Below are 18,721 nucleotides of genomic sequence, written 5' to 3' on the forward strand. Positions count from 1 at the left end.
ACTGCACTGACTGAAACAGGTGCCGGCGTCTTGAGAGCCCTTGAGGTCAGCCTTGCCCAAGACAGCCACACAGAGCCCTGGGGCTCTGCAGAGGACAGTCGTAAATAGGATGGCAAGATGGGCTGGGCGTAGGCTGTGGGGTCACCTGGGCCCAAGGGTGAGTCTCTGCTCTGCCACTTACCAGCTGTTATATCTTGGGCAAGCCACCAGACCCCAGCAGCTCCAGCTTCCTCGCTTATAAAACAGAGATAACAGCATCCAATTCACAGGCTTTATTCCAGATTAGATGACGTAATTTACATACACCAATGGGGTGCTATATTATTATCATTTTGCCAATAACCTTTTTATCATTATTTATCGATGACATGACCAACAACCAATAACCCTTTGCGATCTCAGAGGGGAAACATTAAGACAAATAGATGCAGAATTCCATTTTTGATCAATTAACTAATCTCAAAGTTTATCCTTTTTCCTGCAACCATCCGCCAGATCCTCCACCCACCCTGACCTGGACACACATTCAGACACACATGTAACTCCCACTGCGTAGATTCAGTTTCGATGTGGCTGCTAGCAGCTCCTTTCTGCTCTGGAGAAATGTCTTCAGCTAAGTGGCCCTGAGGGGAATTTTTCCTGAATGGGATTATCCAGGACCACAGATACGCACACGCCCCAAGTTCTGCCTCATTGATCTCATTACATAAACTCATTCTTTAACTTATTATTCCAGTTACTGTTTGTTCATGGTGCCTCACAATATTTTCATTATTACATTTGTCTTCTGTTTTGTATGTATTCATAACGCATAGCAATCATAATCACCTCTAATTACCACCAGCCCGCAACAGAACCTCAGGCTGGAGGTATCACGGGAATGCCCACCCGGGAGATGCTCCCAGTCGCCATACGCACTGGAGGTGTAAATTGAATAACTTACCAGGAACATTCCCTACTGAGAAGGAGATGAACGGTCCTGGGCTCTAATTCATTGTGTGACAGGGCGACACAGCCCCTGACCTCAGGGTCCCCTGAGCTGGATGTGGAAGAGACAGCCCTGATCCCAGAGGACCCCATTCTGCGCCAAGAGTCATGACCCTGCCCTTGGGAGCCCCGCATGATGGAGCAGACCTACCTCTCTGCCTCGGGAGCCCCAGACTGATGGACAAGACACAGCCCCTGCCCTTAACGAGACCTCTTCTGATGGGGATGACAGAAGTCGTAGATGCCCGAATTAGCCGCAGCACTTTCCGGTGCAGATGACTGTTTGTTTCTCTGGAACATTTATTTCTCCATTTATGCTTGTGTTTGGCTTTTCCGTGCATCTGCTCACCTCCCCTGATACTTGGAAACTCTCCCAAAATCAAGTGCCAGGTCCTGCTACCTCCTGTGCACTCGCTGGTGCCCTGGAAAAAGGCCTCGGTAGGGGCCAAGGACTGGCCCCATCTGAAGCTGTCAGCCCCCTTCCCCTCCCCATAAAGGTGTCGGGCATGTGGGAAAGAGGAGAGGGTCATGCTGGGGCAGAGCTGGCATATAGCTATTGTGCAGCAAGCCAGGGTAGGAAGGAGGTGCAAAAATATGTCAGAGCCCACGTTTAAGGTAAACCACCTTTTAGGAACTAGGCAGAGAGCAAGAGGTATCAGGAACAGTGAGGGCGCTGTGAACGTCAGGCAGCTAACACGTGCTTCCCGAGAAGCTTCTTGGGCCTTCGGCCATTCCCGGAGCCTGGGCAGTTAGGGCTCCAAATAGAAGCAGATAAGCTGCGCAGATTCATCAGGTTAGATGGGGAGAGAAAGGATTAACGCTTGTTGAGGGCCTACTAGGTGCTAGCCACTCCCTATATGTTCACCTCTTTCATCATAAAATTTCATATACGTATTCTCTCTAGCTTTATGTGGGTGCTGTTATTGTCCAGATGGAGGCAGATGAGGAGACCGAGGTTCAGAGAGTTGATATAACTGGTCTGTCTGAGTCTAAAATCCATGCTCATCCCACTGCACTTCCATCTAGTCATTCCCTAGACGGAAGAGAATACTGTGTGATGCCCAGAGATGATGGAGAGCTGCTTCAGGGGGCTGCCCACGTGATGTGACTGAGTAATAAATGTCTGAATATGCACAGCCCTCAGCACCCCCTCCCCAAATGCCCCCCTTCGTCAGAGGGCCCCCAGAATCCTTACACACTTCAGAAACATATCTACCTAAAGCGTCAGCAGCCGCCAGGGTGCCCGTCCACCACCCGCCCTTTAGTTTCATGCCCCAGCTCCCACATTCATTACGCGCGTTCGGACACTCTGCAAACAGGCTGAGTTTAAAGTACTGAAAAGCGAGATTTCTCCGCCAAGACAAATGATGGCTGTCCTGTTCAGTTTGAGCTGCTATAAGAAAATACCATAAAGTGGGTGGCTTCAACAACAAGCATTTATTTCTCACAGTTCCGGAGGCCGGCAAGTCCAAGATCAAGGTGCCAGTGGATTCAGTGTCTGGTAAAGGCCCTCTCCCTGGTTTCCAGATGGCAGCCTTCTTGCTGTACCATCACACAGCAGACAGACTGCAGGCTCTGGTCAATTCCTCTGCTAAGGGCACTAATCCCATCATGGAGACTCTCCCCTCGTGACCTCATCTAGACCTAATTACCTCCCAAAGGCCCCACCTCCAAATAGCATCACACTGGGGAATCAGGGCTTCAGCATAAGAATTTGTCAGAGGGACACAGACATGCTGTCCATAGTAATGACTTATGTGACGTCTTAGGAACCTGAAGCTGGTCCTGAACTGGAAAGGGCCCAGGGAGGAGGGCTTGTCCCACCAATCAGAGGACTGATTGGTGGGACATGGTCACCATCTTCAAAGTTCTAAGGAGCAGCCTTGGGGACAAGAGAACACACAGAGGTACAACTAAGCCCACTAGAGACTCAGCTCTGAATGTTCCTGTATCACGTGCTCCCTCCACACTGCTGTGGCCTAGGACACTCCAGGCTCAGGGCAATTGAAGTTGAATATGTGGTGACCTCAGGGTCCTTCCAGCCAATGACTGTGCCTAGAATAGGGACACTGAGGAATGGTTTGGGGAAAGCAGATGTGCTACCACCAACCTCAGAGATTCTACATATGCTTCGAACTCCCCATATGTCCAGACAAATAATGGGCCTGCCATCTGACTTGCATTTATATCCTTCCAGAACCTAATCATTTTTAGAGCTGGCCATCCTCTGAGGTCAGCGTCCTCCGTATTTATTCATTCATTCATTTGGCAAATATTTATTTTACAGACAATCTGGGCTAAGCCTTGGAAATTCATGGATTCATTAAGCATGACCCTTACCTTCAAGTAACGCACAGTTTGGGTCGGGGGTGCAGACAAGAAACAAGCCGTCAGGGTGCGATCTGGTAGACGCTCTGCCACAGGGAAGCCCAGGAAGAGGCTTCACAGTTATCAAAGACCCTAGAGAGCCAACTGCAGGGTCCTTCAGCACATGCCCTGCACTGAGCTACCCCTTTCATCGCTGCTGCTGTCCTGCCCAGGCATGGAGCAGAGCCAGTGGGTGCTGGAGATACAGAAATATGACCAAGCCCTAAAGCACCCACAGGGCAGTGGAGGAGATAGAAATGTTAACAAATAAGTCAAGTAAAGTGTGATGACCGGGCTTCCCTGGTGGCACAGTGGTTGAGAGTCCGCCTGCCGATGCAGGGGACGCAGGTTCGTACCCCGGTCCGGGAAGATCCCACATGCCGCGGAGCGGCTGGGCCCATGAGCCATGGCCACTGAGCCTGCGCGTCCGGAGCCTGTGCTCCGCAACGGGAGAGGCCACAACAGTGAGAGGCCCGTGTACCACAAAAAAAAAAAAAAAAAAAAATGTGATGACCGCTATAAATAGCGGTATAGGAACAATGGGGAAAGAATGACTAATTCTGGAGGAGCAGGAACAGATTTTGAGAGGAAGGTGTGAATTCATTAGCTGTTGAATTAAACAGGGTTTCCATGTGTCTGTGCCAAAACTTTCTTCAGAGCCTCAGAGGCCCTAAATTCCAGGACCAAGGGGGCTGAGTTGTCAGCCCCCCCACCTCCTTGAATTGAGAGACTTGATCTAAATTGCTAAGTACCAGGGTCTTTATCTTGAAAACAGGGATGCTAATTGTGCCTGCCTTGTGGGGATCGGTTGCTGTGACTAATGGCTGAAATGATCCGTGTAAAGCTTGGGAGATGCTAGCAATTATTATTCAATCTTGTCCCCTCTTCGTTTGTATCCTCTGATACTGAAAGGCTTCATCCCTCCTCACTTGGCTGCCCCCATCGTCCCCTGACGCCCTCCTTGGTCATTTCTGTTGCTATGATACTATAGCAACAGGAGAATGGCTGCTTCATAACACTGTAAAAGTAAAGGGTGCCTGGTGGGTTTATTTCTATTTCTGCGGAAGAAAAACAGACAAATCGAAGGAGAGAAATAAAGGAACGTAACAGAACTACAGGTGGGCAGGAGTTAAAAACAAACAAAAACTTTGATAAGCATTCCTATAGACAGGCAGACAAATGGACAGATAAACAGGCACTCTGACAGGTAGAGAGGCAAACAACTTGTCATCTTTGTAAGGTCCTCCAGCGCTGTGAGTTGTTTGTTTTCCGGATGTAGCTGATGGGCGTTAATCTGTGATTATTGTGATTCTCTTTCCAGCTGAGTGTGGGAATTCAGTCACGGGCACTCAGGGCACTCTGCTGTCCCCCAACTTTCCTGTGAACTACAGTAACAACCACGAATGCATCTACTCCATCCAGACCCAGCCGGGGAAGGGGATTCAGCTCAAAGCCAGGGCATTTGAACTCTCTGAAGGAGATGTCCTCAAGGTAACACTGATAGATTTCATAGAGTATGTATGTTACGGGATGCAAAAGTATGGTCACCACACTCATTTATCTCTGTGTGAATGACCCAACCTTTCTTCTTCCCTCCTGAGTCCCAAGATGTCCTCACGCATCTGGGAGAAGTGAGAATCTAAGACAGAAGTGTAGGCGAGTGTATTCTAAAGAATGTGGCTTTAGAGTTTGCTTAGGAGCTGACTGCTCTCAAGTATGTATGTGATTGAGTAGGGGTTGTCTGGATAGTAAATCACCACAATAAACTCAGTTGGAATGGCCAGTGGATCAGGTTTTCCATTGTGGACTCTGACCATCAACCTAGATGAGGAAGAGTTCATAGAATATGTGCATTTGTGTAGATATGTGTGGCTACAGATATGTTTATATGTATGTTTCCACATGTGTGTGCATCTGTGTCTGTGTCTGTATTTGGTTGGGGTGATCTGTGTCTGTACATACTCGTGTTCTGGGTGTGTGCATTTGTGTATGTTTTGAGTTTATGTTTCAGTGACCGGTGGGCTGTTTCAGTAGCTTCAGTGTACCATGGTGATGGCCTGCATGTAGCAGTGGGGTTGAAGAAAGTGGATTCAAGATCTACATAAGAGAAAGAAGTGAAAGGACTTGGACTAAAGAAAGGGTTATAGAGAGGGACTCGTTAAGACATTGAACACACTATGACTGTGTTTCTTTGTGTGTGTGATTTGTACCTCCAATAACACATCGTGAGTGTGTAATCAAAGAGTTGACTCTGGAGAACTTATCAAAGAGTTGCCTTATTTAAAAGGATTATAAGGAAAATCTCATACTGAGTAGGTCCATTTTCATCCTAGGCCAAGAAACTTTTTTATCTTATTCTAATATAGTTTTATTCCCTGTAGCCAGAGAAGTCTAGACATTAGAAACAACCAAAAGTCACCACTCTAGAAAATCCAAAGAGAAACCATTAAATAATCCCCACCCATTAGGACTCTCTGTAGATATGATGAGTACACTGTGCTTTTTATGCAAAGATGATACTCTTGACCCACCCTCTGGGATATGTGTGTGTGTGTGTGTGTGTGTGTGTGTGTTTGGAAGGCATTTCTCACTCTTACCCAATTACTCTTGAACCCAAGAGGAAGTACCATGAGATGACCAGTTGGGCCTGAAACAGAACAGAATATGGCAAAGTGGCCCAGGAGGGAGTGGGTTCCTATCTGGCTCCTTAAGCTCTATTTTTCAACCTCTAAGCTCCCCATACACAGAAATGCAGTGTGCATCTCCCTGTAAGTGAACAATAGACAGGACTTTATACTTTCCAAGGGCCATGTCTTCAGGCGTCTCCCTTGACCTCAGTTCTCTCCATCCATTTGTTCATCATCAACAACAGAGCCTCAGAGGACACACCCAGGGCCAACAAGGCCAGAGGGACTTCCATGCTCTAGTGCTGCAGGTGGAATTGAGGAAAGCTGGACAATGCAGAGACCTTCTTGGAGGAAGGATGCTGTTAACCCTGCAGAAAAAGGCATTTTGGAGACACAGTTTTCGGGTTTTGAGGGGAGTGTGTGCAGTTCTGTGCGTGTGGCCTGATGGGACCAGCAGAAGGCCTCCTGCCTTGGTTGCTAGAGGCCACGTGGAGCGTGGCTGGTGCCCAAGCGTCCTCTCTAGGGTGGTCTGGACTCAGAGTAGCACCTAAGACATAGTCAGCAGGTGTGCATACCCCACTGCACTATCAAGGTTCTGCCTCAGGGTTGAGACAGAAGAGAGACTTTTGGAGGCGCTCAGGGTAAGAAGGGAGGGACCTGGGGCACCATCCCCAGGTCAGAGGTCAGGGAGGGCTCAGGCAGGGCTCAGGACCTCAGGTGACCTGCAGGGCTGTCGGGAGAGGGAGGTGATCTCCTGTGTTTCTTTGAGGGATCTTCCCAGACTTCAGACTTGGTCTCTGCAGCCGCCTGCCCGGCTGGCCCTGCTACCAGCCTTCTAACACTGGGCTCCACCTTCTTGCCGAAAAGCCTCTTCCTCCCTTTCTAGGCCTCTGTAGTGTCCTCCTCAGAAGGTTGGGCTGTGGTGCTGAGCTGGCCGAAAGGCCATCCACACGATCCTGTAACCACCAGAGCTTCCATAGTAGGGGGTCTGGGGAAGGGAGGGCAAGGCATCCAGGGAGATCACGTAGTTTCCTGTTCTAGCTCTTCCCCTCAGGACCCTTGCCCTCCCGAGGGAGAACCTGGGACACGAATTATTTTGGAGTGAAAAGAAATGCACGGTTATAGTTTCCACCCTGCAACCACTGTCAGCTGCAGTGGCAATGCTCTTTACACCTGTCACTCCGATCTACCTGGACACAAAGAAGGTGGCACCCAGAGTCACCTCCAGGAGCACCCTGCCCTTGCCCTGGTGTAACTGGCCCATCTGCCAGAACACTGATGTATTTCCAATCCTGAGGATATACCTGTCCCTCCCAAGAACCCCAGTGCATACCTGGACTCCTTCCTGCCCAGCGAGACCCGCCACTTCCTCCACACTTGCGTCTGACCAACCCTCCAAACCTTCCATACACTCTTGGATTTCTGACCCATGAAATGACTGTTTTCTTGCATTTGTGACTCTCAATCTTTTCCTTACATTTAATAACTGAAAATTTCTTAGACCTCACCCCTACACATACTCCAGCTTGTCTCCTAGAACTACTTGATTTCTTCTGTTTTGGCCTCCACCAAAATTTCGACCTCTGTCATCTGCAAGACAGAAGGTCCTCTAAATGCAATAGTGTGGAAAGACAACAGCTCCCAGCTCAAGACGGCACACGAAGCCCATGTATATAACTACATCCTCTATGGTTCCCACGGAAATGACTAAAGGGACATGAAAACGGGAAGTTAGGCAAGGGTGCCTTTCACATACAACTTAAAGGAATATTTGCCAAATGGAATACCCCCCAAAAGGGGTCCATTTTGAGAAAGAGCCTAATCAAAGTGTAATTCACATAAGTGAATTGAAATCCTGCCAGTGGATTAAGTGCTAGAAACCTCAAGGAAAGAATGCATCTAAGACCACCTAACTCAGAGCAGCAGAGCCTGGAGCCAAGGACACACCATGGGGCTGTTGGCAGGGGCCGGATCTCAATCCAACTAGCTCTTCTGGAAGCGTACAGGTCTGAGAAACCACACAGAGCCACAGTTCCCTCTCAGCATGACTTTCTGGATTCTGTTTGGCTGTTGTTGGCAAGCTGGATAAAGCAGAGTAATGCCATGGCTGGCACCTAACAAGAGTGGGCAAGCTCATTTGAGAAGAGGCTGCCACAATCATACACACACACACATGCACACGTACATACACATATATGCAATCTCCCTCACACACACATGCTTTAGTACCAGGAGCAGGAGAAGCTCCTCCTATGGCCTCTTCTGGCTTAACTCTTCTGCTCCCCCTTAGGGGAGCTACTGGGTCTTTCCATTATCCATTTTTATTTTCCATCTGTCATGGTGTGCCAACTGGAAAATGAACTGGATATGTGTGAATATTCAGTAGATCAGAAGAAGGGGACCCGTCTGAGGAGTCAGAGTTAATTGCCCCTCTGCAAGCAACAAAGAAAAAAAAACACTTCAAAAACGTCTAATTTGTATTCTTAACAGGATTTGAGAGAATATTATATTTATGACACAAAAATAGGCAATAATGAAAACAGAGCAATCTGCGATGAGGGAAGACTGAAGAGATGAAAAACATAATCACCCAATTAAAAAATGGAATGGACGCAATGAACAGAAGATGGTAAACCACAGAAAAATGAAATCACTTTATTATAAGATAAATGTGAGAACTTCTCTCACATCTCATAATGAAATGGAAAAGAGAATTCTCTTATATTAATAAAATGCACAATCAATTCACAGTAAAACTTTATGTGCCAAATAACATAGCATGAATAAATTAAATAAAAATTGCTAGAAATGTAAAAAATTTTAATAAGGTCACAGTCATTGTGGAAGATTTAATATACCTCTGTTAGTCTCTGACGTATCACCTAGGTTAAAAATAAATAAGGATTTAGGTAGCTTGAATAATATAACAGAATAAATCCAAAGAGAGTGGAAGAAATACTTTTAAAGATAAAAGCAAAAGTGACTGAAAAAAGATAACTTTAAAAAATAGCAATTATCAACAAAACCAACTGGTTCTTTGAAAAATAGTAAAACAAACAAAATTTACGGGACTGATCAAGGAATAAAGAAGCCACAAATATGTAATTTTAAGAATGAAAAAGGAACATAGTCATAGATAAGGTAGAGATTATGAAAACAATAAGAAAATGTTTAGGAAAAAGCATAAGACAAAAAATCTGAAAGCTTAAATGAAATGGAAATTTTTATAGATAATAAGTACTAATATCAAGAAAAAATACAAATCTGAATAAACCAATAACCATTTAAAACATTGGAATTCTCCCGTATTCTCTCTCAAAGTCCCCAGACCTAGCCTATTTTACAGGTAAACTCACAAACTTCAAGAAACAATTAATCCCTGCAATAATCAAACTGTGTCAGAAAAGAGAAAAATTAGTATCCATCTCCCCACTCACTTTATTTAAATAGGACAAGTAGAAATATTGATATCAAACTGAATAAGGGCAGCATAAAGTATTAGGCCAGTTTCACTTATGACCATAGATCTAAAAATCCTAAATACAGGGCTTCCCTGGTGGTGCAGTGGTTGAGAGTCCGCCTGCCAATGCAGGGGACACGGGTTCGTGCTCCGGTCCGGGAAGATCCCACATGCTGCGGAGCGGCTGGGCCCATGAGCCATGGCCGCTGAGCCTGCGTGTCCGGAGCCTGTGCTCCACAATGGGAGAGGCCACAGCAGTGAGAGGCCCCCGTACCGCAACAACAACAACAACAAAAAATCCTAAATACAGTATCATGTTGAATCTAGCTGTGCATTAAAACAAAAATGACCAATAGGATGGATTCCAGGAACGTAAGGATGTGTCAACATTACAAAAGCTCCTAATTGTCTTTATTGGGCAACCCATATGAAATTGTCATTTTTGTAGGTCAAGAGCAGTCCAATATCAGCAATTTCATCCTATAAACAGATTAGGAGAGAAAAATACATGATCCTGCCAAAGTGTCCCGAAACATCGTGTGATGAAATTCAGTACTGATTCATGATTTTTAAAAATATCTCATAAAGCTATGGACAGAACTTTCTTAATCTAATAAAAATTTTCTGCCAACACGTGTAGCAAACATTATACTTAATGACAAAACTTCCTAAGGATTCCCAGTAAAGTCAGGAACAACACCAGTTCTGCTACCACCAATAGTATTCAGATCCAAGCCACTGCAATTATACAAAGAAAAGAACAAAGAAACTATAACAATTAGAAGAGAATATCCAAATTGTCTCTTATTTGGAAAATATAAAACAACCAGTTGATAACCTATCAGACCAATAAGACAATTTAACAAAGCTGCTGGTGTTTCTACAACCAATTCAAACATGTATTCAGAGGTGGGGAGAAGGTCTCATAATAGAAACAAAAACTATAAGACACCTAGGAATAAGCCTAATGAAAATGTGTATAATCTTTACTGAGGAAATTATAAAACTTTATACTGAAGGACATAAAACTAAAATAAATGCAGGGAGGTTTCATATTCAGGGCTGGGCAAAGGCTATGAATAGGCAATTCACAGAATAGGAAAGTAGAATTGATAAACATACAAAAAGATATTCCACTTCAGTGATAATCAGGGACATACAAATTCAAATGGGATACCATTTCACACCCATCATATTGGAAAATTTTAGAGTGCCTGAAAATATCAAGTGTTGGTGAAGATATAAAGCAATGAAAGCTGTCATACGTTGCTAGTGAGAGATTAAATTGGTATTACTCTTTGGAGAGCAATCTGACAACATCTAACAAAGTTGAAGATGTGCCTTCCATGTGCAACCTGCTTCTCTTCGCTGTTTTAGTTCTAGATATATGCCCTAGAGAAACTTGAGCACCTGTGTGTAAGCAGACATTCATGTAGCATTGTTCATAGGAATGTTACATTGAAACTGTGTGTTAAAAGCTATCCATTTAGCATATTCATTTTGAAGGCAGCCATCTTGCTGAACTGTCTTATTAGATGTAGTGGTATGTGCATATCAAAAATCAAGTTGTATGGGACTTCCCTGGTGGCGCAGTGGTTAAGAATCCGCCTGCCAATGCAGGGGACACAGGTTCGATCCCTGGTCCGGGAGGATCCCACATGCCGCGGAGCAACTAAGCCTGTGCGCCTCAACTACTGAGCCTGCGCTCTAGAGCCCATGAGCCACAACTACTGAGCCTGTGTGCCACAACTACTGAAGCCTGCATGCCTGGAGACTGTGCTCCGCAACAGGAGAGGCCACCGCAGTGAGAAGCCCGCACACCGCAACGAAGAGTAGGCCCTGCGTGCCACAACTACAGAAAGCCCGTGCGCAGCAATGAAGACCCAACTCAACCATAAATAAATAAATAAATAAATAAATTTGATTTGTACACCTTAAATATATGGAATTTTTATTCATCTGTTACACTTCAATAAAGCTGAAAAAAGTGGAAACCTATAATAGATAAAAAGAAAGAAAGAAGGTTAGATGTAATGGGTGTGTATAGATTCTCTTGGATTTGTCAGGGATAAATCCATCACCTGTATATAATGATGAACTGGACCATCAAAGCAATTTTCTTATGGACAAGCAATATTCTGTTAGGAAATAAATGTATACAAGGGCCCAATTCCCAGTATCAATAAAAAATATAAAAATGCCCAGGAATAAGTAATTTTACTGAGAGATATAAAAGACAACTTGATTAAAATGGAGCCAGATGTCATGTATATGGATAGGAAGATTTACTATCATATAGATATGTTTTCTCTCTTATCAATCCAGGCATTTAATATTAATCAGTCAGAATTATACAAGTTGTTTTGGGTCTTTTGGAGGGATTGGGGGTAGTTGTTTCTCTTAATTTGATAAAATTCTTCTTGAGTTTATCTAAGAAAATAAACATGGGAAGACAATTTTTTACATTAAAAGAAGACAAATGTGAGGGGACTCGTCCTACCAAATATTTAAATATATTACAAAGCTACAATAATTAAAACGGTTTAGATCATGCACAGGAATAGGCAAATAGATAACTGCAGTAGAATAGAAAGTTGAACAAAAAAATTTATATAACTATATATGTGATAAAGTTGGATTTAAAGTTGGTGATGGGTGGAATATTTACAAACAGGGTTTTGTTAAAAATGGCTAATCAACCAGGAAGAAAATATATCTTATACCATATGCCAAAATTCCAGGTGCATTTATGAACAAAATTACTGAAAGAAAATATTGGTTTATTTATTTATCGTACACTTGTTGAGTGCGTCTTATGTGCCAGGGCACATATTCCCCATATTCTGGACAGTGATATGCGAATGATTATATTGTGGGTTGGGTTAATTTTATGATGGTAATTTCTACAGCTGTTTAGGTGCTGTTGTGGAAAAAATATTTAATGATTTGAAAAATATACACATTATATTAAGTGAAAGAGCAGGTTACCATATAGTATCTATAGTTTGATCTTGCTTTTATAAAAAAAAAATTTAAAAACCATATAAGGAAAGATATGCATAGAACGAAGCCTAGAAAGATAGTCACCAAAATGTTATGAGTGCTGAAAGTTGCCTTCAGTTTCTTCATGCTTTTCTGTGTTATAAGTTTCCTGCAATGAATATTTTATCATAATGACATATTAAGAACAAAAATATTCTTAATGAATTAAGATGAATTATTCTTTGAAATTAAGGAAAAAATCCTATTTCCATTATACTTTTATTGATTAACAACAATTTCTTAATACCATAATATATCCAGTGAGTGTTCAAATTTCCAATTATCTCATAAATGTAATATTTTTTAAATTTACAGTTTATTTGAATCAGGATCCAAATAACTTGTACATATTGGATTAGTTGCCTCAAGTATTTTTTTAGTCTTTAGGTTTTACCTCCATCTCTTCTTTTTTACTCCCTTGTAATTTATTTGTAACTTGTTTATTTGTAATGTATTCATTTCATATGTCCCTCTGTCCTCCATATTTCCTATAAGTTGGAAATTGGATCCAGTGGCTTGATCTGATTCAGGTTTGATTTTTTTTGGCAAAATGACACCACAGGTATTGGTGTGTTTTCCATTAACAAGCACATGATGTCTGGTTGTCTCTCTTATTGTGATGTTAGCAAGTGTTGATGATTAATGCCTTGATCAGTTAATTAGAAAATATATGTTTTTTTTGTTTTTTGCGGTACGCAGGCCTCTCACTGTTGTGGCCTCTCCCGTTGCGGAGCACAGGCTCCAGACGCACAGGCTCAGCGGCCATGGCTCACGGGCCCAGCCGCTCCACGGCATGTGGGATCCTCCCGGACCGGGGCACGAACCCGCGTCCCCTGCATCGGCAGGCGGACTCCCAACCACTGCGCCACCAGGGAAGCCCCCCAAAATATATGTTTTAATGGATAAAACTCTTTTTATAACAATCTGGATGCAGCAGTGGGCTGAACTCTTTGAACTGGTGTCATGTCTATGTCTGCTGGCACTCTGGAATTCTCCCAGTCTATCAGTGATATAAAACAATTGCACATAGGATCTGGAAACAGATTTTTGAAGCTCCCAGGGGCCTAAACAAATCTCTGATATACAGCACTGTTAGCTTGAAGGGTGGCTTCTTTTAGAAAGCTTTGCTTCATGAATAGTAGAAAGAATGGAAATATTGTTCCAATTTGCTGGCAGCTGGTACCACATCCTGTGCCACGCACAAATATTCATCGCCCACCCATAGATCCCATCGTTGATGTTTACCAAAGCAACAGGGCGTCCTTCACTCAATCACAAATTCTGTTGTTATTTGCACAGTTATCTGGAAAGGAGCAGCAACCTCGGAACCTGGGGAGCCAGTTCATTATTCTGATGATTCTTGTCTTTGCTGGTGCTCAGCAGTTCAGGGGACAGATGGGAGTCAGGGAAGCCAGATGCCTGCACGATTCCACCCCTGGCTTGCTCCAGCCCTCGTTGGAGCCCTCATTTTAGGAGGGAAGGGGCAGAGACCGAGCTTGGGGAAGGGGAAGATACCATGACACCTGACACGCTGGACATTTTAACTCCATCCTGCTGGATCCTAGGGGTCATGTCCAGCAGAGTGTGAGACTGAGGCCACTGCCACAGTGGGGTGGGATTAGGGAGGAGGACGATTGTCTCATCTCCTGGAAGGGCAGGATGGAGTGTTTAGCAATGCAGAAAAGTCAAATGCTTGCAGCCTGCCTGTCTGCAGAAACAGATGGTTTGGGCACTCAGGCAGCCCCAACCTGGTCTCCCCAAGCTGCTGAAGAGTAAGCTGGTACCATCTGGGGGTGGGGGAACTAAGACCAGATCTCCTCTGGAAAGGTTGGAACAGCAACCAGTTCCTAGGGGTATGATTCACACCGAGATGGGCTGGGCACAGAACTGGTACCAAGTAGGCTAGTGGGGCTGGTAACTCACCCGGTGGCAACTCCACTCTGCTGTCTTCCTTGCATCTGATGACTGACTGTCCCTCTAACAGTTGTTATCAGTGCTAAACTCTGGGAATGTGGGCTGTTGGGTGGGAAACCCTTGTTCAAGATAAGGCCATGCTGATGTGGGGTTGGGGTCTCTCCCGTGTCCAGGTCTACGATGGCAACAACAACTCCGCCCGTTTGCTGGGGGTGTTCAGCCGCTCTGAGATGCTGGGGGTGACATTGAACAGCACGTCCAGCAGTCTGTGGCTTGATTTCATTTCTGATGCTGAGAACACCAGCAAGGGCTTTGAGCTGCAGTTTTCCAGTAAGTCTTTTTCTCACCTGAGTGGACAGTGAAATCGGGCTTTCCCCGGTTCCACACACAGAGAGGCTGGGCTCTGGGACATCACCCCTCAGTTAGTGGGTTTGATTTTCTCTAACTGATGTGTGTTTAGCTGACTGTTTCCCCTAAGGCATTGTGCCCGTGATTTGGATAAGCTGCCACTTGGCGTACAGCTCCATGGTTACACCTGTGAGTAACTTAGCTGAGAGTCACAGCACACCTTTGACTCACTAATCACCATTTACTCACTAAAAACAATAAGCGCTGAGCCTTTGAATTAAAGCAACCAAAGATAGCCTTTCCTCATGGTGACATTTATAAACTAATGTTCAGCTACAGTCAGCTGTAAAAAATGCAAGCACTAATGTATAATTATGCTCTTTTTTACTACTCCCTAAAGAGTCGAGGCTTGATTCTTTCCCTTTTTTCCTGATTTTAACTTTCTCCTTTACTCCTGAGATTTCAAAAACAGAAAGCACCGAGGTGTGTACACAGCCGCAGAGTACTTGGGATGACATCTCCATACTTCGGCTTCACAGCTATTTTATTCATCTATTTGAGCTTCTACTTGCCCAGTGGCTACAAAGAAATGTGCTTTTGTAGCCTATTTTAAAAGCCAGTGAATATCCATCAGCTGATAAATGGATAAGTAAAATGGGACGTGTCCCTCCATACAATGGGCTATTATTTGGCCATAGAAAAGGATCCAGTTCTGATCCATGCTGCAATGTGGGTGACCCTTGGCCACATGATGAGAAGTGAAAGAAGCCTGTCACAGTACATGTAGACACGTGTATTGCATGAACCGTTTATATGAACTGTCCAGAAGAGGCAGTTCCATAGAGACAGAAGGAAATGTGTTAGTTGCCTGGGGATGAGGGAGTTGAGGGGAAATCACCTTCTCTTTGAGGTGATGAAAATGTCCTAAAGTCGATTGCAATGTTAGTTGCACAACTCTGTGGATAAACTAAAAGACACTGAATGATATACTTTAGTTGGGGGAGCGTTTAGTATGTAAGTTATGTCTCAATAAAGCTGTTAAAATAAGAAAACCGATGAGTGCACTCAAGATTCCTCTTGCCTGGGTGTGTAGGGTCTGTGCTGTTACAGCAGGCCCATCAGTGGAGGAGGATTGAACAGAGTCATATTCAAATGCCGTTTCTGTCATCTGAGATTGTGTGACTTTGGAACAATTTGTGTGACCTTCCCGAGTCAATATTCTCAGCTGTGCAATGCACAGTTACCCCTCCCGGTAAGACCTGTGAATAACAAGTGAGAGCTAACACAGGTGGCCACCGTGCCCTAGGAGCTCTGTGTAAGCTCACAGAGGTCTCCTTCTCCAGGCTCGTTCAATAGAGTGTATTTAAGCAGGACAAAATTGAGCTTTGAAACATACATTTAGAGTGACTTTTCCATAGTACACTCTCCCATCAGACTGTCTCAGTTAACAAGATGGGAAGAGCAGCTCCCGCTACCAAAATGCTATGGGGTCAAACCAAAAAAAAAAAATAGGAAATCCGGACTCTATACCTGAAAACTATTAAAAGCTGTCCTGGGAGAAATAAGTGAAGTCATTTACATATAGCAACAGGGAGAACGAACACTCCGTAACAGACCCTTACCTGAGCACAGCCATGTGACACCCCGAGGGGCGTCTCCATCAGGACCCAGGGGCCTGTGCTGGGGGGCTTCCTTAAGGATGCGTGCTCTTGGTGAGGGGTGGGGAGGGCGGGGTGTGGTGTGTGCCATGACACCTCTTGATCACCCTTATCTCTTCTCTCATCCCCAGGTTTCGAACTCATCAAATGTGAAGACCCAGGAACCCCCCAGTTTGGCTACAAGGTTCGCGATGGAGGCCATTTCGCAGGGAGCTCTGTGTCCTTCGGCTGTGACCCTGGGTACAGCCTGCGGGGCAGTGAGGCGCTGCTGTGTCTGAGCGGGGAGCGCAGGACCTGGGACCGGCCGCTCCCCACTTGTGTCGGTAGGAGGCCTCTTGCTCTTCAGGTGACCCCCCTCGGGTGTCCCCTAACCCCGAGTACCCAGCTCTGGTCTCATTAAGGGTCTCCCATTGGCCCTCACACTCCAGGGCCTTGGGGCCGTCTGAACCGTCCTGTTCACCGGAGTCATGGCTGGCCCTGCCCACCCTTCCGCATGTCCTCACTCTCACACCTTATTACACCCGCACGACAGCAAGGCCAGGCGGTGGCTTGCCGCTGTCATACATTTAGCAAGCGGGACCAGAGCCAGGTCATGCCCTCAGAATCGTAATCCTCTCGTGGCGGAGAGGTGGGAGGGTCAGTTTGAAGGAAGAGGTGGACTTTTTGCCTGGTTCCAGGGGTTCCTTCAACGCCAAGTCTCAGATGAGTCTCCAGCTCACTCTGGCCTCAGTTTCCCCATAGGCAAAATGGGGCTCATGCTTCCTTTTCCGGAATGTTGAAAGAGTCAGGTCATGAACTAACATCTGTCTTGTTCTTGAGAAAGAGTCAGATCATGAGCTAGCATCTATCTCACACTTAAGAAAGAATAAGATAATGAACTAGCACCTTCTTAAGCCTGTGGTGCTTCCAGCATGTCAGCACAGGCTCTCTGGAAGCTTCATCCTGTGTCACAGGACAAGAGAAGCCTGGTTCAAGGCAGAGGTGGGAAATAGGCAACACCCGTCCGTCTGTCTGTGTGGCCTTTCCACCTCTCACCCCCCGCCTCACTGTGCGTGTGACCCTCCCTGCTGACCAGGATTCCACCACGCTGCTTTGTCCTGTATCCCCAGCCCCAAACACCACACCTTTCCCTCTCTCCATCTCCTGCCCCATGGCTCACAACCTCAGCATGGCTGTGCAGCTCTGGTTAATCTTATAAGGACAAACCATCCACCGGGAGAACGTTTAAGTGCCTACTAAGCGCCACCTGCCAGAGTCCTCGCAGGTGCATGTTTGGGTATGTACAGAGGCGGAGAAATAAAAAGGAAAGAATAAAGCATTCTTCCTGCCCTTGGGGAGTCCATACCCCGGCAAGGAGAAGAGACACATAAACAGGTCATTGTAATACAAGATAAGCACTGTAAAAAGAGTAAGTACCAAAGCGTTGAGGGAATTCGAGAAAGTTGTGCCTAGGAGGTGATATTTCAATTGAGACTTGAAAGGATGGGTAGACATCACCCACAGGCGGGGAGGTAAGAGCGATGTTCTTTTACCCCAGGCGACTGCATGTTAACAGGACCTTCGACATTGCTACCCAACAGAGGGTCTAACGGTGAGGATTTCAAACCTGGCTGTGGATAGATCAGGATAGTGGCCTCTAGAATCTTCCTCCGTCTGCTCAAGTAGACCTCATCCACAGGCACGCCCCATCCCTTCCTCCCTGCTTCCCTGTTTTTGTCCCCTTGTTTCTTCATGTGCCAGGCCCTCTGCCAGGCACTGGGGATACAGGGAAAAGCAGCTCCCAGGCCAGTGAGGGAGACACAGGCATGAACAGACAACAGTATGATGCCATAGGAAAGCCAAAGCAAACGAAACATGGAGGAGGTGATGGCTCCCACTGCAAGACACTTATCTACTTTGCAAAAAGCTCCACCGTAAGGTCCTTCTGAGTGTCTAACCTGCCAGTTGGACCAAACTTAGAGAATCCACTCAAGCAGTGCTAGTGAGGGTACTTACACTTTGAACCTCTGAGGGCTTCCCCACCGAGACTCCCTCAGGCCCCACGAAGGGAAGGGAGGCTGTGTGTTTGGGATTACGTGTGTATAGTTTTACACATGTCATGTTGTGATGGACTTGATCGTGGTCAACATCCAGCCGTTTTCTTTGTGGATGAGTGGATGCTACAGCCCAAACGAAGCAGCCAGGGCTGTAGGATGGGCATAAGGGAGAAGACCAGAAAGATGAGAGTCTTAGGGTCTTGTTGGTAAATCTGCTGCATGCCAGCCACCTGGCTCCCCCTGCCCCTCTGTCCGTCCCCAGATAAAGTGACCCCTGAGGAA

General features: G+C 45.5%; 1 protein-coding gene across 1 annotated transcript in view; it reads left to right on the forward strand.

Annotated features, from left to right (window-relative positions):
• The window catches only part of CSMD2 (CUB and Sushi multiple domains 2), a gene marked incomplete at both ends in the record, with an annotated part of 666,759 nt that overhangs the window by 452,000 nt on the left and 196,038 nt on the right, over nt 1-18,721 (forward strand). The window contains 3 exon segments of the mRNA XM_082658204.1: nt 4,676-4,845; nt 14,571-14,727; nt 16,535-16,726. Coding sequence (XP_082514330.1) covers nt 4,676-4,845; nt 14,571-14,727; nt 16,535-16,726 — 519 coding nt within the window.

This window comes from Grampus griseus (genome assembly GCF_964374135.1).
Source record: "Grampus griseus genome assembly, chromosome: 1".
Lineage (NCBI taxonomy): Eukaryota > Metazoa > Chordata > Mammalia > Artiodactyla > Delphinidae > Grampus > Grampus griseus.